Source organism: Anolis sagrei, chromosome 4 (genome assembly GCF_037176765.1).
Source record: "Anolis sagrei isolate rAnoSag1 chromosome 4, rAnoSag1.mat, whole genome shotgun sequence".
Lineage (NCBI taxonomy): Eukaryota > Metazoa > Chordata > Lepidosauria > Squamata > Dactyloidae > Anolis > Anolis sagrei.
The window spans coordinates 122,361,996-122,388,580 of record NC_090024.1 but is presented as its reverse complement, the minus strand read 5'-3'; the positions used below and the strand labels follow the sequence as shown (position 1 = coordinate 122,388,580).

At 44.6% G+C, this 26,585-nt stretch overlaps 1 protein-coding gene across 1 annotated transcript in view; it reads left to right on the top strand.

Annotated features, from left to right (window-relative positions):
• Positions 1-18,256: 18,256 nt before the first annotated feature.
• Positions 18,257-26,585, top strand: part of RGL1 (ral guanine nucleotide dissociation stimulator like 1) — a 101,727-nt gene continuing 93,398 nt past the window's right edge. Inside the window, exons 1-2 of the mRNA XM_060774492.2 lie at positions 18,257-18,635; positions 22,361-22,471. Coding sequence (XP_060630475.2) covers positions 18,633-18,635; positions 22,361-22,471 — 114 coding nt within the window. The 5' untranslated portion in view covers positions 18,257-18,632. The remainder of the gene's footprint in view (positions 18,636-22,360; positions 22,472-26,585) is intronic.

The following is a 26,585-nucleotide window of genomic DNA, read 5'->3' as shown; positions in this document are numbered from 1 at the left end:
TCCAGCAGACAAGAGTCCTTTGTCCCACCCTGGTCATTCCACAAATATATAAATCCTTCTTCCTAGTTCCAACAGACCTCACTAGCTCTGAGGATGCTTGCCATAGATGCAGGCGAAACGTCAGGAGAGAATGCCTCTAGACCATGGCCATATAGCCCGAAAAAACCTACAACAACCCATAGTTGATTTTGCCCAGGGGTGCTCTTGAGGCACTCTTGGGGGAAAATAGACCTTGACATATGCAAGTTGTAGTTACTGAGATGTATAGTTCACCTACAATCAAAGAGCATTCTGAATTCCACCAATGATGGAACTGAACCAAATATGGCACACAGAACTCCCACGACGAACTGAAAATATATATCAGTGATTGGTTTGGGGGGGGGGGGGGGGGGCAAAATACTGTTTGCTTACCGTTGAAAATTACCTAGGGCCGCCTCTGGCTTCAGGGTGGCTTTGGCTTCCTCATCCCCACAGTACACTCTCTATCTGGCTTGTGGCTGATATATCACAGGGAATGGGGGGTGATAAGGATTTAGCCATGGCAGGGAAGAGGCATGGGGGCCTCAAAACAGGGCCTTCAACTCAGTTGAATACATTGGAATGGAAAGGGCTGTGGATGTCAGTTTGCCAGGTTTCCATGTGGGAGAAAGCAGGCAGTTTTCTGCTGACTTCAACTAACGTTTGGCTGAACTCTAAACTCTCTTTTCCAGTAATAAGATGAACTCATTTGACATTTGTGGTTTTACAATGAGGCAGGCTGACTGCACACTTGAGTATATTATCATGATCTATAGAAGGAATAAAATACTGTGGATGTGTGCAGCGAGTTTCTCCATACCAAACTGTGGGCAGGGTGGGCTTTTTTGCTTAAGTGGATGAACTTATGGATTTCTACACAAAAAAGAATGGGAAGTCAAGCATGCTACAGATATGTCAGGAAAGGGAGGGAGGAAGGGAGGGAGGGAGGAAGGAAGGAAGGAAGGAAGGAAGGAAGGAAGGAAGGAAGGAAGGAAACCGTCATGGAAGACATAACAGATTCAGTTTTCCTTCAGGATAGAGGAAAGCATATAACATGTAATAAGGACAAATCTTGTTGCTCACAACTTGAAAACCTGATCCTGAACTCTGAAAGTACAATAACTACTGGCAAGTATAGTTCAAAGAACGCACATCCCTGGCCCTTTAATCATTGTTAGTCTTACATTTTTATTGTTTATTTATTTATTTTATTTACTATATTTGTATACCGCCCTTCTCAGCCCACAGGCGACTCAAGTTGGTTTACAGAGCCAACATTTCAATGCTCAACAACACCATAAAAACACTTAAAACAATTAAAAACATTAATGTATAATATAAAACCATAACAAGATCAATAGAAGCATAGTGTCTAGATCTAGGGAAGTAATGCCACCCCTCTATCCCGCCTTGGTCAGACCACACCTGAAATATTGTGTCCAATTCTGGGCACCACAATTCAAGAGAGATATTGACAAGCTGGAAGGTGTCCAGAGGAGGGCGACTAAAATGATCAAGGGTCTGGAGAACAAGCCCTATGAGGAGTGGCTTAAGGAGCTGGGCAGGTTTAGCCTGAAGAAGAGAAGGCTGAGAGGAGATATGATAGCCATGTATAAATATGTGAGAGGAAGCCACAGGGAGGAGGGAGCAAGCTTGTTCTCTGCTTCCCTGGAGACTAGGACACGGAACAATGGCTTCAAACTACAAGAAAGGAGATTCCATCTGAACATGAGGAAGAACTTCCTGACTGTGAGAGCTGTTCAGCAGTGGAACTCTCTGCACCGGAGTGTGATGGAGGCTCCTTCTTTGGAAGCTTTTAAACAGAGGCTGGATGGCCATCTGTCAGGGGTGATTTGAATGCAATATTCCTGCTTCTTGGCAGGGGGTTGGACTAGATGGCCCATGAGGTCTCTTCCAACTCTATGATTCTATGATTCTAAGATCAATAAAACATAAAATTTGTGTCACCTAGTTAAAACATTGTTCTATAACATCATTTTGAAAAGATGTTTCTCAAATGATAACATTTTGAAAATGAGGAAAGCAAGCTGAGATATTTTATAACATGGCTTCATGGAATGTGGAGCAAAGTATTGAGATAGGAATATCATAAGAAATGCTGGGTATTTTTAATGAATCATGTTGGGTTTCATTTTACCTACCCAACACTCAATGTCATTGTGTTTTAATCTGGACTTCCTACTGTGAGTTCCAGAAGTTAATTTTAGAATTTAAGCCATGAAATCTGACATAGGCATTTCAATTAAACCCCTTTGAGCTTTGTGTACTCTAGAATGTGTAAAACTAATCTGGGCTGACTTTTTTGTGTGTGGAAGTAATAAAACTACATGGCACTAACTCCTTTGAAAGCAGCAATTACGGGAACTGGTTGAGAAACCTTAGCCAACTCATTGTACCTGTAAGAATGGGAGGGACAAAGTCCTTGGGCTTTCAGCAAGGAAAGTGCCAAAGAGGAGAGTGACAGGGAAAATCTAGTCTTGAGCAGAGAGGACAAAAAGCAGGGTGAACTATAGTTCAACTTAACTATATAATCTTTATAATCAGAGATATTACAGAAGTGTACTTTTTAAAACAAAGCTGGAAAAGGTGCCCTTTCAGTCTGCAACTCACAGGTTGTACTATAAGTTTTAGGACTGCAGGTCCTGCTGGCTAAGAGATTCTGGAAGTAATACTCCAAAGTGCTGTGTCTTAACATTCATGGTTTGGCATATTAGTGCAGAAAGTCAAAGGATTTGGTTGATTTTGGCTGTGGGGTCGGGGTGAGAAGAGGAATGGTGGAATGGATTTTCAGGGGCGGCTCAACCCATTATGCAAAGTAAGCATTTGCAGTATAGTTGATTTTGTCCAGGGGCGCTCTTGAGGCGCTCTTGGGGGAAAATAGACCTTGACATATGCGAGTTGTAGTTACTGGGATGTATAGTCAGGGGCGGCTCAACCCATTACGCAAAGTAAGCATTTGCAGTATAGTTGATTTTGCCCAGGGGCGCTCTTGAGGCGCTTTTGGGGGGAAATAGACCTTGACATATGCAAGTTGTAGTTACTGGGATGTATAGTTCACCTACAATCAAAGAGCATTCTGAACTCCACCAATGATGGAATTGAACCAAATATGGCACACAGAACTCCCACGACGAACAGAAAATATCTATCAGTGATTGGTTGGGGGGGGGGGGGGGCGCCAAAATACTGTTTGCTTACTGTTGAAAATTACCTAGGGCCGCCCCTGTGTATAGTTCACCTACAATCAAAGAGCATTCTGAACTCCACCAATGATGGAATTGAACCAAATATGGCACACAGAATCCCATGATGAACAGAAAATATATATCAGTGATTGGTTGGGGTCAAAATACTGCTTGTTTATCATTGAAAATTACCTAGGGCCGCCTCTGGGAATTTTGAAGACCAGAAACAGAAAATAGCTATTTTAATTGGATTAGGTGGTGGATGAATCCCCTGCAGCTCATGGAATACAGTCATTTCTTTTGTCCCACTATCATCTCTTGTCAAACTGGTTTTACAGGCTTTAACATATGAATCACAGGCAACTCATCATACCAACTTTACTTCTCTGCAAAACCATTGTCTCTATCTAGCCGTATTGTTAAAGGCACAGAGATGCAATCAGGAAAGTATAGCAACGGGGCACAAGGACAATAGAAGCAACCTGCAATGACTGTTCCCGCAGTCATTGTCCAGTCAAATTCCCAAAGGGAGCCTATGTGTGGGATAGGAACACATTCCCTAGAATGAGCCGCTTTGACATATTGTTAGAATCCAAAAGCTATAGATCAGGGGTCTACAAACTTTTTAAGCAGAGGGCCAGGTCACAGTCCCTCAAACTGTTGGAGGGCCGGATTATAATTTGAAAAAAAGCATTAATGAATTCCTATGCACACTTAAAAACAATTTTAACAAGAATAAACTTATTAGTATTTCAATGGGAAGTATGGGCCTGCTTTTGGGTGATGAGATAGGATTGTTGTTGTTGTTATTGTGTGCTTTCAAGTCGTTTCAGACTTAGGTTGACCCTGAGCGAGAGCCGGGTAAATGATCTTGGAGGGCCGTATCTGGCCCCCGGGCCATAGTTTGAGGACCCCTGCTATAGATTATGTTACAAAAATTGGACCTAAAAACCCTAAAGATCCCATCTGATCTTAAAAGCTAAGAAGAATCAGCTCTGGTTAGAACTTGGATGGAGATTGCCAATGAATATCAAGTACTCTGGGACACATTTCAGAAGAAGAAAGTGGGCAGAAGCATATCTAAGGGCATGTCTAGATTGGCCAAATGTGTTGGCCCAAGGCTGAAATGACTCTGTGGTGGCCAAATGATGCACAGGGTTCATTTGCCATAATGTGAAAGAAGATTGGTTAATGTGGCCCTGGCCCCTTCTACATCTATATCTATATATCTATATATCTATATATCTATATATCTATATATCTATATATCTATCTATATATATATATCTGGAGCCCCCGGTGGTGCAGTGGGTTAAAGCACTGAGCTGCTGAGCTTGTTTATCGAAAGGTCGCAGGTTCGATTCCGGGGAGCGGCGTGAGCTTCCGCTGTCAGCCCTAGCTTCTGCCAACCTAGCAGTTCAAAAACATGCAAATGTGAGTAGATCAATAGGTACCGCTCCGGCGGGAAGGTAACGGCGCTCCATGCAGTCATGCCGGCCACATGACCTTGGAGGTGTCTATGGACAAGGCTGGCTCTTCGGCTTAGAAATGGAGATGAGCAACACACCCCAGAGTCAGACATGACTGGACTTAATGTCAGGGGACTACCTTTACCTTTACCGCGCATATATATAAATGTTCTGTGCATAATGAGTACCTAAAAAACAAAGGATTTTTCCATTTTTTTCAAAACCATAGAATATGTTGTTTTTAAATGATAAATAATATATCCATGACATGGTATTCAAGCTATATAAAATGAAAACCTTAATGAAGGATTTCTGAAGGCCCTTCCACACAGCCATATAACCCAGAATATCAAAGCAGATGATATTTTATCAGTGTGTTTGAGTCCACACTCAGGGGCGGCTCAACCCATTACGCAAAGTAAGCATTCGCAGTATAGTTGATTTTGCCCAGGGGTGCTCTTGAGGTGCTCTTGGGGGAAAATAGACCTTGACATATGCAAGTTGTAGTTACTGGGATGTATAGTTCACCTACAATCAAAGAGCATTCTGAACTCCACCAATTTATTTATCGTGTCATCCGCAACCAGAACATTGTATTACATTTCTAACAGAACAAAACAAACAAACAGATAAAAAAAAACCACACAAATTTAGCAAACTTGGTAGCTGATTAAATGTCTTTTGACCAGTAGCTGGCCACTTGGAGTGCCTCTGGTGTTGCCGCCAGAAGGTCCTCCATCGTGCATGTGGCAGGGCTCAAGTTGCATTGCAGCAGGTGGTCAGTGGTTTGCTCTTCTCCACACTTGCATGTCGAGGATTCAACTTTGTAGCCCCATTTCTTAAGATTGGCTCTGCATCTCGTGTTGCCAGAGCGCAGTCTGTTCAGCGCCTTCCAAGTTTCCCAGTCTTCTGTGTGCCCAGGAGGGAGTCTCTCACTGGGTATCAGCCATTGGTTGAGGTGCTGGGTTTGAGCCTGCCACTTTTGGACTCTCGCTTGCTGGAGTGTTCCAGTGAGTGTCTCTGTAGATCTGAGAAAACTATTTCTTGATTTAAGTTGTTGACGTGCTGGCTGATACCCAACAAGGGATGAGCTGGAGATGTCTCTGCCTTGGTCCTTTCACTATTGGCTGCAACTTCCCGGCGGATGTCAGGTGGTGCAATACCAGCTAAGCAGTGTAATTTCTCCAGTGGTGTAGGGCATAGACACCCTGTGATAATGCGGCATGTCTCATTAAGAGCCACATCCACTGTTTTAGTGTGGTGAGATGTGTTTCACACTGGGCATGCAAACTCAGCAACAGAGTAGCATAGTGCAAGGGCAGATATCTTCACTCTATCTGTATCTGTAGCAACTGTATCTGTAGCAACCAGATACAGTGAACTCCACCAATGATGGAATTGAACCAAATATGGTACACAGAACTCCCATGACGAACAGAAAATATATATCAATGATTGGTTGGGGGGGGGGGGGAGCGCCAAAATACTGTTTGCTTACCATTGAAAATGACCTAGGGCCGCCTCTGTCCACACTGATAATATAATCTAGCACAATGTGGATTTTATACAGCTGTGTGGAAGGGGCCTGAGACTTTTTGTTTCTACACACTTTTTCTCCCATTTTTCCAGGAAAAAAAATGTGGAAAAAACTCTTTCCCGCTAATTTTTCCCATTTTTATTGGTTATCACAATGCTTTGCTTTTAATCTAGCAGTGTTCTTGGATTTTTTAATGCTTACTGTTTTTCCCCCCGTGGCTATTCCAAAGAATTTTAAAAGTAATTCTGGGAAATGGTTGAACTGAAATCCCAGTTCTAATCAACAAAACATTTCAGATTTCCAGATAAGACTTTTGTGTTTTTTATCTTGTTCCATATTTGGTCCCTGTGCTACAATGCAATCGCTATTGTTGCAGTCTAGGCTCTTCCTCCAAGCTGATTCAGACACTTCCCTTGGGGTCAGCTGACCGATCTAATTTAAGAACAAATACACCTATTCTCTATTTCCTTTTCTTGTGGCTGCGTGTAGGACTTTCTAGGAAATCCATCAAAATATCTGCGTTAAGTTTATTTAAATTTCTAAATAAACATAGTAAGTAAAAGTAGCAAAGATTAGATAAAGTAGATTGATGTGTTTATTGATTACTCCTCCGACCATATCAACAATAAAAGGCAAAATACAAGTATGCAATGACACAATAAACAAGCATCCCTATCCGAACACTACTGTAATATGTATTGTCGAAGGCTTTCATGGCTGGAATCACTAGGTCCTTGTAGGTTTTTTCGGGCTATAGGGCCATGTTCTAGAGGCATTTCTCCTGACGTTTCGCCTGCATCTATGGCAAGCATCCTCAGAGGTAGTGAGGTCTGTTGGAAATAGGAAAATGAGTTTATATAAAAACTCTACAGTTTAAAAAGTCTAAAATTACTACAGCAAAACAGCAGAGAGGAAACAACCAGGCACATCTTAACACCTCTCAACAGAACATTTTCCCAGGCTGAGCCAAGCCTTCAAATGCTAATGAAGGTGGTCAGCTGAAACATTCACACCTAGCTTCAGCAGAGAGCTCTTTGCCCCACCCCAGTCATTCCACAGCTATATAAACCCATTGTCCTAATTCCAACAGACCTCACTACCTCTGAGGATGCTTGCCATAGATGCAGGCGAAACGTCAGGAGAAATGCCTCTAGAACATGGCTCTATAGCCCGAAAAAACCCACAAGAACCTACTACTGTCATAGTTAACAGAGGCTCCTTCTTTGGAAGCTTTTAAACAGAGGCTGGATGGCCATCTGTCAGGGGTGCTTTGAATGCAATTTTCCTGCTTCTTGGTGGGGATTGGACTGAATGGCCCATGAGGTCTCTTCCAACTCTGATTCTATGAAATACATTTAAGCACTTAAAACTTGATTATATAATAAGTTTGGTGGAATCAGACTGAATTAAATTACAAAATGCTTTTAAATATGTTCATCGCCATGACAAGAGAGTCCATTTTATGAGAGAAAGCGATCTCTCAGGTGGACAGCTTTTAGGATAAATTTGGTTATGCAGCGGACTGAGTGTAGATTCTCCCCAGAAAGAAAATAGGACAGTTTGGCCATTGAATCCCATAAAATTACAATTGGGAATTCCATAATTAAAGCTTTTCTCAGGGCACTTCCAGACAGTGCCAAAATCCATATTGTAAAAGCAGGCTTTAAAACCCCCGGACCTGACTGCAGGTCTCCACACAGACCTGTAAATCCCGAGATTGGGTCCCCGCTGTCCTCACATCTTCCTCTCTAGTGGAACAAGATGGAGGGTGGATGGGAGACATATGGTGGAAGTTTTTTTTTAAGCCCTTTTTATGCGCTGGACCTCATATGTGCACATTTATTTCGTATCAAAAGCATGTGCGCATGTAAACATCTTAATGTAAACAGAAGCACATTTCTTTTTCTTCTCCTAATTCTTAATGCGAAATAAGAAAGCGCAAAAGCCGTGTTGCAGCTAAACATCAAAAAAACCAAGATTATGGCAACAAGAATGATTGACAACTGGGAAATAGAGGGAGAAGTCGTGGAGGCCGTGACAGACTTTGTATTTCTAGGTGCAAAGATTACTGCAGATGCAGACTGTGGCCAGGAAATCAGAAGATGCTTACTTCTTGGAAGGAGAGCAATGTCCAATCTCGATAAAATAGTAAAGAGTAGAGACATCAGACTGGCAACAAAGATCCGCCTAGTCAAAGCCATGGTATTCCCTGTAGTAACCTATGGATGTGAGAGCTGGACCTTAGGGAAAGCTGAGCGAAGGAAGATAGATGCTTTTGAGCTGTGGTGCTGGAGGAAAGTTCTGAGAGTGCCTTGGACTGTGAGAAGATCCAACCAGTCCATCCTCCAGGAAATAAAGCCCGACTGCTCATTGGGAGGGAAGGATACTAGAGACAAAGCTGAAGTACTTTGGCCACATCATGAGGAGACAGGAAAGCCTAGAGAAGACAATGATGCTGGGGAAAGTGGAAGGCAAAAGGAAGAGGGGCCGACCAAGGGCAAGATGGATGGATGGCATCCTTGAAGTGACTGGACTGACCTTGAAGGAGCTGGGGGTGGTGACGGCCGACAGGGAGCTCTGGCGTGGGCTGGTCCATGAGGTCACGAAGAGTCGGAGACGACTGAACGAATGAACAACAACAATTCTTAATGCAAGCTCTGTTTAATATTATAGTGAAATGGAGAGTTTCAGAAAGTTCTAATTGCTCTCCATTTGTGCTTCCTTTGAACCAGTTGTGTGTCCGTTTGACAGCCCAATCAGCTCATCAGCTGATGAGGCATTGGACATGCATTGGAGCAGTCTCCACAGGGGGAATGAAGGAAATCATGTGTTTTTACATGACTGTAAGGATATGCAGTCATGGGGAGGTGTACATTTTCTGGCCGAAATTGGGATTTATGCACATCTTTTTAACACGTGTTTTTCATCTGTTAGTGTGAATCAGTGTGGATTTACCACTAGTGTTATTTAGCCACCCCCTTTTTAACTTCATTACGCCTGCTGTGTAGAACAGTCCCCACAAGCCAAGAACGGTCCTTAGGGGACATGTACATCCATTCAAAGGCAAGTGCTCACCCGCATATTTTGCATTTTGGACCATTATTTCCAGATTTTGTTCTGCTTTATACTGTTTTTTTAATTAAAAAAATAAACCTACCTTTTGTAAACCTTTAGTGTGCAGGTCTTTAATCTTTTAGGATCTATTCAGTAATGAGACCCATTGAATTTGGTTACTATTTATAGGGAGGGACTCAGGCTACAGCATTCACTGCAGCCAGAGTGAATGCAATGTGTAATTGCTCTTAAATGCAATAGTTGTTTAAAGATATTCAACCATGCCCTGAGGGCCTTCTTTTTGAGTTGCCACACAATAAAATAAGCAGTGAAATCAAATTGATTGCTAAGCACAGAATGATCTCTAGCAATGTATTGAAGTGTCACAAGCTCTTTAATTATGCAATAATGTGCTGGTTTTAGCTGTTCTTGTGCGCCTTCAAGTCATTTTCGATTTATGGCAACCATAATGTGATTCTGTCACAGGATTTTCTTGACAGAATTTGTTCAGAGGCCTTCCTCTGGGGCTGAGAGAGTATGACTTGTCTAAGGTCACCCAGTGAGTTTCTATATTCCAGCATGTATTTGTACACTTGTGTTCCAGTGACCTCAAACTGATGTCGAGCAAGAATTTGGAGGTCTTTGCCAAGAGGCAGAGATCAATCAGACTCAACAAGGGGAGTCTGGAACCATGGCAAGGCGAGTGAAGCACCCCAGATTTTTCCCAAATAAAGTCTCACCAAAGTTGAAGAAAAGCCACCGAGTTGTCTTTATTTCGTCCCAGCTGGTACGGATGTCAAACCGCAATCTCTTGCCAAAATCGACATGTTTGGCAAGGGAGAAAAAGGTACATTTTATAGAAAATACAGAACAACAAATTCAAACTTCCTGGCCTCCGCCCCTTTGCCGGCTTTGAGCTGATTGGCTGGAGTCATCAGCTGGAGGGAGGCGCAGCTGACTCAGACGTGCCTCAACCAATGGGGAAGCTAGCACCTCTTCGGCTTCTCAGCCAATGGGGATCGAGGAGGAAAACAATGAATCAAGAGGAAAAATGACTGGATTATTGTGATTTAATGTGTTGTCCGATGGCCAGGGATAATCCGGAGATTTCTCAAGATGGCCTTGCATTGTCCTGAGAGGTTGAAATATGCAAAAGTGGCTGGCATGGATGCCAAGCTTTGATAATCTTCAGTTCAGAATATGGGATCAGTTGATGCTATCTGTGCGTGGGTTTGAGAGGAAAAAGTTACATTTAATTTATACTTTATTGGGGAGATTAGTTACAATGTTAGGAAGGGGAAGAAAGCAAAGGAATAAGAAGGCTTCTGGGTTGCAGCTGCTGCTGTGGCTACATTCATGTAGGTTGGCCTAAGCGGGGCAATAGAGAACTGAGGAACTCCCTGCTGCAGGTCAGATCAGCTTGAAAGCAGGGAGTTCTGGGTTAATAATAATAATAATAATAATATTTTATTTGTACCCCGCTACCATTTCCCCAAGGGACTCGGTGCAGCTTACATGAGGCCGAGCCCAAACACAACAATACATGCAATAATCACAACAATACAAGCAATTAAAAAACATAGACAATAAAATACACAACCTTATGAATAAGACAACACACAATTAAAAACAGTGGGAAGGCCAAATGTAGAGTTAAAATTGGAAATAATGCTGGGACATGGACAAAAGGTGATACCGGTGTTTGTGGAAGGGCATACGAGCAGACCTAAAGAAATGTAAAGTGCTTTGGAGGACAAAGTGCTATGGGGTCATTATTCTGGTAAGGCACACTGGAACAGCCACGTCTTCAAGCTCCTCCTGAAGACTGCCAGAGTTGGAGCCTGTCTGATGTCTTTAAGGAGTGAGTTCCAGAGTCAAGGGGCCACCACCGAGAAGGCCCTCTCTCTCATCCCCACCAGTCATGCCTGCGATGCTGGTGGGATCGAGAGCAGGGCCTCTCCGAATGATCGAAGTTATCGTGTGGGTTCATATACAGAGATGCGGTCACACAGGTAGGTGGGTCCCAAACCGTTCAGGGCTTTGTAGGTAAGAACCTGCACCTTGAATTGGGTCTGGTAGATGAATGGCAGCCAGTTGAGCTCCTTGAACAGGAGGGATGACCGCTCCTTGTAAGGAGCCCCAGTTAACAACCTAGCTGCCACCTGTTGGATCATCTGAAATTTTCGGGCCGTTTTCAAGGGCAGCCCCACATAGAGTGAATTGCAGTAATCCAATCTAGAGGTGACTAAGGCATGGACCACCTTGGTCAGATCTGCCTTCCCGAGGTACGGTTGCAGTTGGCACATGAGTCTTAATTGCGCAAAAGCCCTCCTGGCCACCACCGACACCTGAGCCTCAAACGTAAGTGAAGAATCCAGGAGGACCCCCAAACTGCGGACCTGTGACTTCAGGGAGAGTGCAACCCCGTCCAGCACAGGTTGCTATCCTATACCCCGGTCTGGTTTACGATCGACCAGGAGGACCTCTGTCTTGTCGGGATTAATCTTCAGCTTGTTCGTCCTCATCCAGACAGCCGCAGCGGTCAGGCACTCGTCTAGTTTGACCTTAAAAACCACCACAGCCTGCTGTCTCTCTGACTTCTGTGACTCTGTAGCAGATGTATCATTAATATTCACATTGACAGTTGTTAATAGTTGTGACATTTTACTTTTCTTTTACTCCTTCTTCAAGGCATGTGTTTGCTCTGTTCTGTAGTGAGGCATCCAAATGCGTGTTAATGTTTATATTTTCAGATCCCTTTTTCCCTCACCAAATTGGTAATTATCTAATTAAGTCTTCATAAAACTTGCCTTTTCCATCTTACAAAATGCAGACAATGCACTTTTGTTGTGTTTCGATATGGCAAAGACATCTTAATTTCCCTCTCCTGGGAACTCCACCCCATCTGTGGTCAGGGGAGATGTAGCTTATCGGTCAAGCTGAGCCATTGCTCTGGAGACTTTGGAAGATAACTCTTTCCTTGGTGACATTTCAGTATTGTTCAATCATTTTTTATCATTTTTGTGTGGTGTCCCCGCTTCTCAAAATCTTGGGTTTTAAGGGTATTGTCCTTTGTTAGGCTTCAATCCATCCAACTGTCATGCCAGGTTTTAAAATACCCTTTTATTTGTAGGACATTTAGACTTCATTTTTGTGGTTCCTTGCACATTTCAATGGGACACAGCCCATGCAAATACGTGGCACTTTGTAGCTCCATTGGTGAAAATGTAACTCGTCTCCTCCATGATACTTTGAATCAAAGTACGGCCCTCCTCTTAACAACAAGGCATCCCAAATGCCCCTAGATGTAGGAAAAATTAACAAATTCATGTGTTTTATATTTTTAATATGTTGACTTCATGTGTGTGTAGATAGAGGTGGCTGACATGTGAAGAATACTTTGTAAATATGAATATTATGTAAATAAAGGTACATTTAGCTATAATTCATCACTATCCCTACGTATGGTGACTTTTGTAAATATCAGGGCAATAAAGCAGCAATAGGAAAGATTACCAGGCCAATTAGATTAGATGCAGATGACCAAGACGGTTTTAAATGGTGTATTTTAATATTGAGATAAATGTTTTTAATGTTTTATGTATGCGTATATGAATTCTTATCCCGGCATTGAATGTTTGCCGTATATATGCTGTGCTCCGCCCTGAGTCCCTTTCGGGGTGGGAAAGGCGGAATATAAATGTTTAAAATAAATAAACAAATAAATAAACTGCGCATCTGTATACTTGTCCACTACGCCCTGCCTCATGTACAGAGGAAGAATTGTTGGAGGCTACAGACAGCAATAATAATAATAATAAACCTTTATTTATACCCCTCTACCATCTCCCGCAGGACTCGGTGCGGCTTACAAGAGGCTGAGCCCAAACACATCATAACACATAACAACAAAACAACAATAAATAACTCATAAAAGCAAAAACAATACAATAATAACACGACGCATTTTAAAAACCTGTGGCAGGGCCAGATGTAAGAATTAAAAATTTAAAATGGGAAATAGGAGGGATATTTTGGGATAGGTGGGTGTGCAGACAATTCTAAGTCTCTCATAAAGTGCATTTAGGACGTATTGCTTAGGGTTCCTTATTCTGGGAAGGCGCACTGGAACATCCACGTTTTCAAGCTCCTTCTAAAACTGCCAACGTTGGGGCCTGCCTGATGTCCTTGGGGAGGGAGTTCCAGAGTCATGGGGCCACCACCAAGAAGGCCCTGTCCCTCGTTCCCACCAATCGCGCTTGTGAAGCAGGTGGGATCGTGAGCAGGGCCTCTCCAGATGAACGAAGAGATTGTGTGGGTTCATATACAGAAATGCGGTCACTCAGTAGATGGGTCCCAAACCGTTTAGGGCTTTGTAGGCACCTTGAATTGGGACCGGAAAATTATTATTATTATTATTATTATTATTATTATTATTATCTTTATTTGTACCCTGCTAGCATCTCCCAAAGGACTTGATGTGGCTTACAAAGGCCAAGGCCTCAAAACACAACATAACAATACAAAACCTAAAGCAAATTAAAAACAATTAAAGCAATATTAAACAACAAGCAATAAACAATACATCAAGACACAATACAACTGGGCCGGGCCAGAGTAATGGGTACAGAATTAAAAGTGCTGATGTGACAGGTGGTATATAAGGATTATAGGGTAAGTGTAGTGTGCAGTGTGCAGTAATCTTAATTCTAATAAAGTGCTTCTGGGACTTGTTATTGGAGTTTTTCTATTCTGGGAAGGCACATCGGAACAGCCAAGTCTTCAAGTTATTTCTAAAGACTGCCAATGTAGGGGCCTGTCTAAGATCTTTGGGGAGGGTGTTCCAGAGTCGGGGGGCCACCACAGAAAAGGCCCTGTCCCGCGTCCCCACCAAACGTGCCTGCGACGCAGGCGGAATCACAAGCAGGGCCTCTCCGGATGAACGAAGTGAGTGCGTGGGTTCATAAACGGAGATGCGGTCACGCAGGTAGGATGGTCCCAAACCGTTTAGGGCTTTGTAGGTAAGCACCTGCACTTTAAATTGGGCTCAGAAAATAAATGGCAGCCAGTGGAGCTCCTTGAACAGGAGGGTTGGCCTCTCTCTGTAAGGAGCACCAGTTAACATCCTGGCTGCTGCCCGTTGGACCAGTTGGAATTTCCGAGCCATTTTCAAGGGCAGCCCCACGTAGAGCGCATTACAGTAGTCCAATCTAGAGGTGACCAAGGCATGGACCGGCAGCCAATGGAGCTCCTTAAACAGGAGGGTTGACCTCTCCCTGTAAGGAGCACCAGTTAACAACCTGGCCGCTGCCCGTTGAACCAACTGGAATTTCCGGGCCGTTTTCAAGGGCAGCCCCATGTAGAGTGCATTACAGTAGTCCAATCTGGAGGTGACTAAGGCATGGACCACCCCGGCCAGATCCACCTTCATGAGGTACGGTTGCAGTTGGCGCACGAGTCTCAACTGTGCAGAGGCCCTCCCGGCCACCGCCGACGCCTGAGCTACAAACGTAAGTGATGTGTCCAGGAAGACACCCAAACTGCGGACCTGTGACTTCAGGGGGAGTACAATCCTGTCCACAATGCCGTTGCTGTTGCCCGTTTTGGGTCAAAAGATATTTCGCCGCCTGTGCTCCTTCTCTTTTTATTAGTTTTATACTAATTTATGCAATGTTTTTGATACGAAATACATAAAAAATAGAAAAAAACCCCAAGAGTATGATGTCCTTCTTGGAAGATTGTGAGATTAAGGCATTGTGATAGTAGCTCCCCTCCTTATTGTCCACCTCTCCCTCCCTCCAGGTCATTGGGAGTGAATGGGGCAGAGAAGCCAGAGGGGCAGGGGTGGCTCGTCCATTACGCGGAGTAAGCGGTCGCAGAACACTTTTTTTGCCAGGGGTGCAGAGGCGCCTCTGTAAATGTCCCTTGACTGCCACTTGAGGAGCGCCCCCTCAGCTCACAACAGCCCTAGCAGTCCGAGGGGAGCCTCGGCTTTCTTGCCTCGCTGCCTGGTGATCCTCTTCCCAAAGGGACCGGGCCCTTGAGCCTCGCCTCGCCCCTCTCGTTCCTGCTCCACCCAGCCACCGGGTGTGCGAGCAGAGCCAGCACTCAATTGTTCTCCGTGTTCGATGCCTTTCCATGACCGGCTCCCTTTCCCGATCCCCCGGCACTCCACCCACCTCCTCTCCTCTCCCCAATCCGCAGGTGGGCCAAGGGGCGGAGCTGCCGCGCCTGGTCTGCTTCGGGTCTGGAGGCATGTCTGAAGACCCCAGCGTACGCACCAAAAGTCACCTCTTCTCCTGACTTTCTCTTCGGCCATTGGGACCAAGAGAGAGAGAGAGAGAGAGAGAGAGAGAGAGAGAGAGCCCCTCCGGCTGGAGGTATCTCCCACCTCTGCTCCCTCCTTTGTTTTTGCGCCTACCTTCAGGAAAGGTGGGCATCTCCACCTCTGTCTGTCTGTCTCTCTCTCTCTCTCTCTTGGTCCCAATGGCTGAGGAGAAAGTCAGGAGAACAGGTGACTTTTGGTGCACACGCCAGGGTCTTCAGGCACGCCTCCGGACCCAAAGTGGGCCAGGCAAGGGAGCAAATGTGGCAAGTGTAGTTACTGGGATGTATAGTTCACCTACAATCAAGGAGCATTCTGAACTCCACCAATTTATTTATTTGTCGTGTCAGAGCAACCAGTCCATTATATATTACATTTCTAACAGAACAAAGCAAACAGACAGAAAAATACACAACTTGTGAGTTTGGTAGTTGGTTAAATATCCTTTGACCAGTATCTAGCCACTTGGAGTGCTTTCAGTGTTGCTGCAAGAAGGTCCTCCATCGTGCATGTGGCAGGGCTCAGGGTGCATTGCAGTAGGTGGTCAGTGGTTTGTTCTTCTCCGCACTTGCATGCCGAGTATTCCACCCTGTAGCCCCATTTCTGAAGGTTGGCTCTGCATCTCGTGGTGCCAGAGCGCAGTCTGTTCAGTGCCTTCCAAGTTGCCCAATCTTCTGTGTGCCCAGGAGGGAGTCTCTCATTTGGTATCAGCCATTGGTTGAGGTTTGAGCCTGCCACTCTCGCTTGCTGGGTTGTTCCAGCGAGTGTCTCTGTAATCTAAGAAAACTATGTCTTGATTTAAGTTGTTGACGTGCTGGCTGATACCCAAACAGGGGATGAGCTGGAGATGTCTCTGTCTTGGTTCTTTCACTATTGGCTGCTACTTCCCGGTGGATGTCAGGTGGTGCAATACCGGCTAGACAGTGTAATTTCTCCAGTGGTGTAGGGCGCAGACATCCCGTGATAATGCGGCATGTCTCATTAAGAGCCACATCCACTGTTTTAGCGTGGTGAGATGTGTTCCACACTGGGCATGCATACTCAGCAGCGGAGTAGCACAGCGCAAGGGCAGATGTCTTCACTGTATCTGGTTGTGATCCCCAGGTTGTGCCAGTCAGCTTTCGTATGATATTGTTTCTGGCACCCACTTTTTGCTTGATGTTCAGGCAATGCTTCTTGTAGGTAAGAGCACGATCCAGAGTGACTCCGAGGTATTTGGGTGGGTGTGCTGCAATGCTCCAGTGGGATTCCTTCCCAGGTGATCTTTAGAGCTCGGGATGCTTCTCTGTTCTTGAGATGAAAGGCACATGTCTGTGTTTTAGATGGGTTGGGGATCAGCTGGTTTTCCCTGTAATAGGCAGTAAGAGCATGTAGAGCTTCGGAAAACTTCTGTTCTACCATCTCAAAGCTCCCTGCTTGAGCAGTAATGGCACGATCATCAGCATAGATGAAACTCTCTGTCCCTTCTGGCAGTGGCTGGTCATTTGTGTAGATGTTGAACATGGATGGAGCAAGCACACTCCCCTGAGGCAGGCCGTTCTTCTGTTTCCGCCATCTCAGGGTGTTGACTCACTCGTCGAATGCCTGTCTCCATAGCCAAGTCTTCACCTGTTTCCTAAACGTCAGGATAGAAGGGGTGGTTCTGATCTCCAGTGGGAGAGAGTTCCAGAGCTGAGGGACCACCACCAAGAAGGCTCTGTCCCTCATCCCCAGCAGACATGCTTGTGAGGCCGGTGGGGCTGAGAGCAGGGCATCTCCAGACGATCTTAATAATCTTAATGGTTCATAGGGGGGAATATGTTCGGAGAGGTAAACAGGGCTGGAGTCGTTTAGGGCTTTATAGGTTAACACCAGCACTTTGAATTGTGCTCAGAAGCTAATTCGCAGCCAGTGGAGCTGGTGTAACAGCGGAGTGGTGTGCTCCCTGTACCCAGCACCCGTTAGTAGTCTGGCTGCTGAGTGTTGGACTAGCTGCAGCTTCCGGGCAGTCTTCAGAGGCAACCCCACGTAGAGAGCGTTGCAGTAGTCTAAACGGGATGTAACCAAAGCGTGGACCACCTACTACCTACCAACCTATCTATGTTCTATCCATCTAACTTCTGTTCCATCTATCAATGTCCCTTCCATCTGTCCCTTCTGTCTATTGCTCTCTTATCTGAGGGCCACAGCAACGTGTGGCAGGGTACAGCTAGTGTTTAAAATAAATAAATAAATAAATAAACTGCGCATCTGTGTGCTTGTCCACTATGCCCTGCCTCATGTACAGAGGAAGAATTGTTGGAGGCTACAGACAATGCCGTTGCTGTTGCGTGTTTTGGGTCGAAAGATATTTCGCTGCCTGCGCTCCTTCTATTTTTGTTCGTTTTATACTAATTTATGCAATGTTTTTGATACAAAATACATAAAAAATAGGAAAAACCCAAGACTGTGGTGTCCTTCTTGGAAGAGTGTAAGATGAAGGCATTGCGAAAGCAGCTCTCCTCCTTATTGTCTGCCTCTCCCTCCCTCTGGGTCATTGGGAGTGAATGGGGCAGAGAAGCCAGAGGGGGAGAGGCGCCCTGCCCCTTTCCCTCAGCCTTTGTTGCCCTTTGGGCCGAGGCCGGCCCGCCCTTTTTTGGGTGCGCGCGCGCGCGTTGTGTTGTGTGGCCCCGAGCCTCTCTCTCTCTCTCTCTTTCTCTCTCTCTCTTGAGGAAGGGGAAGACCCTTCGTGGGGCGGGGCCCAGGGGCTCCCTCGAAAGAGCACAAACAGGAAAGCCTCGCATCCCTCGCAGCCCGGAGGGGAGGAGTCCTCTCTCTCTCTCCTTCTCTGTGTGACTCTCTGCGCTTCGCTCACCCACTCACTCCTTCACTCCCTCACTCGCAGCCTTTGTGGCCATGCCTTGAGCTGAAGAAAGTGCGGGCAAACGAGAGCGAGGAAGAAGAGCGGGAGAGGCGGCTGTCGGTGATTTTCCCTGGGACCCAGCATGCCCCTTCGGTGGACAGGAGGGGAACCCAAGGATGAAAGTGCTCTGGAGAGCTAAATGGTAAACGAGAGCTTCCTGCTTCCAAGGCTGCTGCTTGTGCTGCTCCCCTCAGGCGAGAGAGAGGACTTTGGCTTCCCTCGCCTTTTCCTCAAAACTTGAGTGAGAAGGGATGCTTAGCGTTGGTTGAGGAAAGGGATGCACTTTTGTACTAACTTTTCTTCTTCCACAGCCACAAAGTTGTAATCTTGTCCTTTCCTTCAAGATTTGTGGGTGGTGGAATCTTCTAAACTGTCCCTTCTGCACAACTGGACCAAATCCCACATTATTTGCAGTGTAGACTCAGTTATTCAAAGCAGATACTGTGGGATTTCCTGCCTTGATATTCTGGGTTATATGGCAGTGTAGAAGGGGCCTTAGGCTGGATCTAAATTGCTCCTTCTGCACAACTGAACCAAATCCTACATTATTTGCAGTGTAGACTCAGATATTCAAAGCAGATATTGTGGGATTTCCTGCCTTGATATTCTGGGTTATATGGCTGTGATGAAGGACCCCAGTTCAAAGTAGTTAATCTGGATTGATATGGCAGTGTAGAAGGGGCCTTAGGCTGGATCTAAACTGCCCCTTCTGCACAGCTGGACCAAATCCCACATTATTTGCAGTGTAGACTCAGTTATTCAAAGCAGATACTGTGGGATTTCCTGCCTTGATATTCTGGGTTATATGGCTGTGATGAAGGACCCCAGTTCAAAGTAGTTAATCTGGATTGATATGGCAGTGTAGAAGGGGCCTTAGGCTGGATCTAAACCGTCCCTTCTGCACAACTGGACCAAATCCCACATTATTTGCAGTGTAGACTCAGTTATTCAAAGCAGATACTGTGGGATTTCCTGCCTTGATATTCTGGGTTATATGGCTGTGATGAAGGACCCCAGTTCAAAGTAGTTAATCTGGATTGATATGGCAGTGTAGAAGGGGCCTTAGGCTGGATCTAAACTGCCCCTTCTGCACAACTGAACCAAATCCCACATTATTTGCAGTGTAGACTCAGATATTCAAAGCAGATACTGTGGTATTTCCTGCCTTGATATTCTGGGTTATATGGCTGTGATGAAGGACCCCAGTTCAAAGTAGTTAATCTGGATTGATATGGCAGTGTAGAAGGGGCCTTAGGCTGGATCTAAACCGTCCCTTCTGCACAACTGGACCAAATCCCACATTATTTGCAGTGTAGACTCAGTTATTCAAAGCAGATACTGTGGGATTTCCTGCCTTGATATTCTGGGTTATATGGCAGTGTAGAAGGGGCCTTAGGCTGGATCTAAACTGCCCCTTCTGCACAACTGAACCAAATCCCACATTATTTGCAGTGTAGACTCAGATATTCAAAGCAGATACTGTGGGATTTCCTGCCTTGATATTCTGGGTTATATGGCAGTGTAGAAGGGGCCTTAGGCTGGATCTAAGCTGTCCCTTCTGCACAACTGGACCAAATCCCACATTATTTGCAGTGTAGACTCAGATATTTAAAGCAGATATTGTGGGATTTCCTACCTAACTTCCTGACTGTGAGAACTCTCTGCCCCGGAGTGTGGTGGAGGCTTCTTCTTTGGAAGCTTTTAAACAGAGGCTGGATGGCCATCTGTCAGGGGTGATTTGAATGCAATATTCCTGCTTCTTGGCACGGGGTTGGACTGGATGGCCCATGAGGTCTCTTCCAACTCTTTGATTCTATGATTCTATGATATTCTGGGTTATATGGCTGTGATGAAGGGCCCTAGTTCAAAGTAGATAATCTGGATTTATATGGCAGTGTAGAAGGGGCCTTAGGCTGGATCTGGGATTTTATTCAGCTATGCAGAAGGGGCCCAAGTCCACACTGCCAGCTAATCTGTCATAAACAGATAATCTGGAGTCAGACCCTGGGATATAGGGGCAGTGTGGAAGGGGCCCCAGACTATCTTCTTATTTTAGGGCCCTTCCACACAGCCCTATATCACCAGAATATCAAGGCAGAAAATCCCACATGGTGGAGGCTTTTAAACAGAGGCTGGATGGCCACCTGTCGCGGGGTGCTTTGAATGCGATTTTCCTGCTTCTTGGCAGGGGGTTGGACTGGATGGCCCATGAGGTCTCTTCCAACTCTATGATTCTTTATTCACTATAATGGAGAACAAGCCCTATGAGGAGCGGCTTAAAGAGCTGGGCTTGTTTAACCTGAAGAAGAGAAGGCTGAGAGGAGACATGATAGCCATGTATAAATATGTGAGAGGAAGTCATAGGGAGGAGGGAGCAAGCTTTTTTTCTGCTGCCCTGGAGACTAGGATGCGGAACAATGGTTTCAAACTACAGGAAAGGAGATTCCAGCTGAACTTTAGGAAGAACTTCCTGACTGTGAGAACTGTTCAGCAGTGGAACTCTCTGCCCCGGAGTGTGGTGGAGAGTGAGACTCCTTCTTTGGAAGCTTTTAAACAGGCTGGATGGCCATCTGTTGGGGGTGCTTTGAATGTGATTTTTCTGCTTCTTGGCAGGGGGTTGGACTGGATGGCCCATGAGGTCTATTCCAACTTTATGATTCTATTATCTGAGTGTGGACTCAGATAACCCAGGTCAAAGCAGATATTGTGGGATTTTCTGCCTTGGTATTCTAGGATATAGGGCTGTGTGGAAGGCCCCCCAGATTTTGTAGATTCATATAATCCAATTCAAAGCAGATAATTGGGGATCAGATCCTGGGATATAAGGCAGTGCAGATCCACCCTAAGGCCCCTTCTACACTGCCATATAAATCCAGATTATCTGCTTTGAACTGGGGCCCTTTCCCACAGCCCTATATCCCAGAATATCAAGGCAGGAAATCCCACAGTATCTGCTTTTAACTGGAATATCTGGGTCCACATTGCAAATAATGGGGGATTTTGTTCAGTTGTGTGGAAGGTGCTTGAGTTATATGGCAGTGTAGATTTATATAATCCAGTTCAAAGCAGATAATGTGGATTTTATATGGCAATGTAGACAGGACCTTCGATAAAGTGGCATAAGGGAGGTTAGACCCCCTTCTATACTATCATATAATCCAGTTTTTCAAAGTAGATAATCCATATGATCTGCTTTAAACTGGATTATATGACTCTACATTGCCATATAATCCAGTTCAAAGCAGATGATCTGGATTTTATATGGCAGCACAGAAGGGGCCTTGGATAACTAACTGTTTGCCTCAACTTTGTGACAAGTTTTAGAAAACCTTTTTCGATGTGCGGAGAGCACTCAGCGGTGTTCTTTTCGTGTTTATATAATTTCAGATTGCTTCCAAAAAGTGAAGAGCGAGTCTGCCTGAAACGCCTGCTTGTTTACTGTTTGAATATTTGATTGTTTTAATGGTGCTCTGCTGTCTCTTCAGCTGGAAGAGTAATGACAATGTGTGTTGCGGGCAAGCAGGGAGGGAGTGTTTCCTGATGAAAAAGACACTGTAAAACTATTTCAAATATGTGCGAGCCTGGGTTGGGGGGGGGGGGGGGGAGTGGGGAGCAGCTCAATGGAAACACAGCGTAGCCAGATATCGCAGGCCAAGGCAGGCTGCCAGATGTATCCCAGCTTTGCCTCCATTGAAAAACATCTTGCCTCACTTTGCGCTTGTCATATCTACACATACACTGTGCTCCGAACCCCCTCCAATAAGATGTAGGGTGGCTGACCTAGATTTAGTCTTAGAAAGATAGGGACCGATGCATATTGCTGTTTTAAATGACCCAAGTATTCCCTTTTTCCCCCTTCCGTGGCAGAGCTTAATTCAGGACGGGGGTGAAGAGGTAGAAGAAGATGCGGTCTATCATGTCACCCTCAAAAGAGTACAGATTCAACAAGCTGCTAGTAAAGGAGCAAGATGGCTTGGGGTAAGTACAAGGAAAAGGCCACCTCGGCATCTTGTTTAATTGTTTGGTGGACTTTGGAGTCCTGGTAGAAGAGCTGCAAGAAGCTATACTGTGAACTGTGCCAAAACCTGGTTTTCACATTAAAGTCTTTTCAGCTCTGCTTTTATGCATGTGTGAGATGCGAAATGTTAGGATTTGGAGCAGCTGTCATTTCAGTGCCATTTTTAATCAACTTTTGTGAATACTGGGATTTAAATTAGTCATACTTTTGGCGGGTGGAAGGGCCCATACCCCAACCACATAGTACAGGCTTCATTTGCCTGCAGAAGGTTCAAATCACAGCTCCTTCCGTTAAAAGGACTGTTATAGCAAGACTGGGAAAGGCTTGTGCATGTGACTGTGTTGAGCTGCTGCCAACCTGAGAGGATGGAGCCAGGGCAAGGTGGACAAGAGTTGCATTTCTTCTGGCTCCACCTCTTGAGTTCCTCTGCATAAAAGTCTGAAGGACAGTATGAGAAAGCTGTGTGGGCTTCAGCCTGATTGAGATTTGGATGTGAAACTTTTAGTGAGAACTTCCTCTAAGCCTTTTTCAAAGTACTGTGGACAAATGGGTATCTACCACTGTATTATTTTTCTTGCTTAGTTGAGCACTTGTATTTGTCGCTCGCTGTGGTGCAGTTGAAGTTCTTCGTTGTGCATAAATCCACATATTTATTTATTTATTTATTTACAGCTTTTATATTCCGTCCTTCTCACCCCGCAGGGGACTCAGGGCGGATTACAGTGTACACATATATGGCAAACATTCAATGCCAATTTTAACATACAACATAGGCAGACATAGAGGCTAATAACTTTTTCTGGCCGCCAGTGGAGCTGTCGCTTTCATCATCCATCTGCGACACTGATGAAGTACTTTCCACATTCCCCGCATGCTTTTGCTGAAGTCTTTCTTATGGCCTCATAAATTAGTTAATTTAGCCTCCCCACACTTTAAGGTGGTACTTTATTTTCCTACTTGACAGATGCAACTGTCTTTCAGGTTGCAAAGGTCAACAACGGGCTACACACTTGGTTGGAAACCCACTCCAACCCGGGCTGGCTTCGAACTCATGACCTTTTGGTCAGCGTGATCTTAATGCAGCTAACACTCAGCCAGCTGTGCCACAGTCCCGATGCTGCCACATTTGTGGCAGATTAAACAATTAGAATCTTAGGGTGAATGTAACTAAGCCCCATTAGCTCCCTATAGCTCCCTATAGCAGGGATGGGGACCTCTTGTACTCCAGAGATCTTGGGACTTCTGCTCCCAGAAGCCACAACCAGCAAACCTAGTGGTGTGGAAATGTGGGAGCTGTAGCCTAAGGAAAAAGTCAAAGCACAGCTGCTTTACAGAACTAAATCTGAAGTTTGCATTAAAGGACATCAGAACCACTTGCTGTTGTGAGTTACAAAATAGATACATACATTGAAATGTATTTTATAATCAGGTCAACTTCTTCTTTATATATACAAGAGACCAGAAATAACTCAGTATTCTTCATGGATTTTAGGATGTTTTCTATAGTAAATATACTTAGGAGGAAATAAGTTCCCCTGAATATTTATCTCTTACTGAAATTGCCTAGGGTTGAGCTTCTCAACATGTTTATCATTTTACCACCTTTGGGGATTAACTGCAAATTACATCCCTACCACTGATTTACAGTGGCCTCCTTTGATATGGCACCTATGACTACATCTCCCATCTTTCTAGCCAGCATGGCCACTGGTCACAGTTTGAGAGATTTACTTTCAGATGTAATGAAGTAGGGCCTGCACCTGGTGGAGAAATGAGATTATATCTTAACTCCCCCATTGCCCCAACACCATCCTTAACCCCACTGATACTTGCATGTCAGATTGAAATAGGGTAGTGTAAATCTTTCCCACATGCTAGCTATCCACCGAAGCCCCCGGTGGCGCAGTGGGTTAAAGCCCTATGCTGGCAGGACTGGAGACCGACAGGTCGCAGGTTCGAATCCGGGGAGAGGTGGATGAGCTCCCTCTATCAACTCCAGCTCCTCATGCGGGGACATGAGAGAAGCCTCCCACAAAGACGATAAAACATCAAAATCATCTGGGCGTCCCCTGGGCAACGTCCTTGCAGACGGCCAATTCTCTCACAACAGGAGCGACTTGCAGTTTCTCAGGTTGCTCCTGACATGACAAAAAAAAAAGCTATCCACCAGATTTGATAGGTCCATCTCCTACAACATTGTGCATACCTGGCTTCTATTAGAGCAGTGGTTCTCAACCTGTGGGTCTCCGGGTGTTTTGGCCTTCAAATCCCAGAAATCTTAACAGCTGGTAAACTGGCTGGGATTTCTGGGAGTTGTAGGCCAAAACACCTGGGGACCCACAGTTTGAGAACCACTGGGTTAGAGAAAGATGATCAATGCATGAATGCCAGATAGGTCCATCTCCTACAACATTGTGCATACCTGGCTTCTATTAGAGCAGTGGTTCTCAGCCTGTGAGTCCCTGGATTTTTTGACCCTCAACTCTCAGAAATCCTAAGAGTTGGTAAACTGGCTGGGATTTCTGGGAGTTGTAGGCCAAAACACCTGGAGACCCATAGGTTGAGAACTACTGGGTTAGAGCAAGCATTATTTAACCCGTGGGTAGTGAATGTTTGCTCAGAACAGTGTTGGAATAAGAATTACATCATATTTTACTGGAGATAACACTGAGAGAGTTGCATTATCCTCATAACTGAAATTATGCATGTAATGTTTTTGTTTTTTATTGTCCTGCATTAGAAAGGTCTCAAGGCTAGGCACTTTGTGTGCCCATTGCAGAGAAATGCAGACTATAAATAAGTGAAATAATGAATATTTAATCACTTGTAAGTTGTCTTGAGTGCTGTATGGCATAAAAGCAGTTTAGAAATTCTATCTATATGTATATCTGCATCTATAGTAAACCAGCTTCAATGAATAGAAAATGTCACTCAGAAGAAGACTAAGAAAATTAACTAGAATTGTTAGCTTTCTTTCTATCTATCTATTTATCTTTCATTTTCTGTTGTCAGAGCGTTGTTTCTGAGAATCTATATATGCCAAGTAATTTAAGAATTCTCAGAGCTCTAACTTAATTAAAATCTTCCTCAAGTGCCATAACATTATAAAACAAAATGGTCAGGGAAAATTAGTAAACTTTGACCTACAGACCGACAGGGCTATGAGTCTCTCCCTTTTCATATTCCCAAGAAGTACCAAGTGTTCTCAGCAGAACAGATGATGTCAAATCTGCTTCCTTCGGGTGGCAGATTGCCCATCTATGTCTCCTGTTTGTAGTAGAGAACCAGGGGAAAAATTAAATATTTTTCACAGATGGTAGCTTTTGCTGGAGCACAAGGCCACTGAAAATGTCCTATAGCTTCAAATCAAATCATAGCAGAGAAGCCCAACTAGGATTCCCTTTAAAAACAAAAAACAAAACTCTTTTCATGCTGAAGTGGCAAATGTGATGAAACGAAAGCCTTGACAGGAGTGGAATTCCCAATGTGCTTATATATATATATATATATATATATATATATATATGTGGTATCACATTGTAAAAATGAAACATTTCCATTTCCCTAGAGATATGCAAAACCCATGTCTTTCAAAACAAAACAGAATGCAAAATATGAAATGTGTTACTTCATTTGGAAACAGGGTTAACAGTCCGGTTGTGGTCTTGTAAGTCAGTTGAAAGTGGAGGGGGACAAGCTAAGGAGAAACATCAATCTTCCAAAGCCATTATAATCACTGGAAGTGAAATATATGGGACTTATTATAGAAATCCATGTTGATACTACGGTAGGAACAAAAATAAGCTCTACCATATTACTTCACCAAAAAGAAGACTAACACATAAAAATGGCACGAGACCCCTCTGCTCAGTGCAGCATTTTCCAGAAATCTATAGTAAAAAGAAAGTGGGAGAAATTTGAACATAGATTTTGGCGGTTGAGATGACTTAAGGGAAATCAGGAAAGAATGGTGGTGGTAGAAGAAATCAGAAGAGGAGGACGACATGTAAGGATGGTGCTGAAGGGGATCTGGAAATGAGGAAGGGAAAGAAGGGTTGCTGAGGCAGCAGCTGC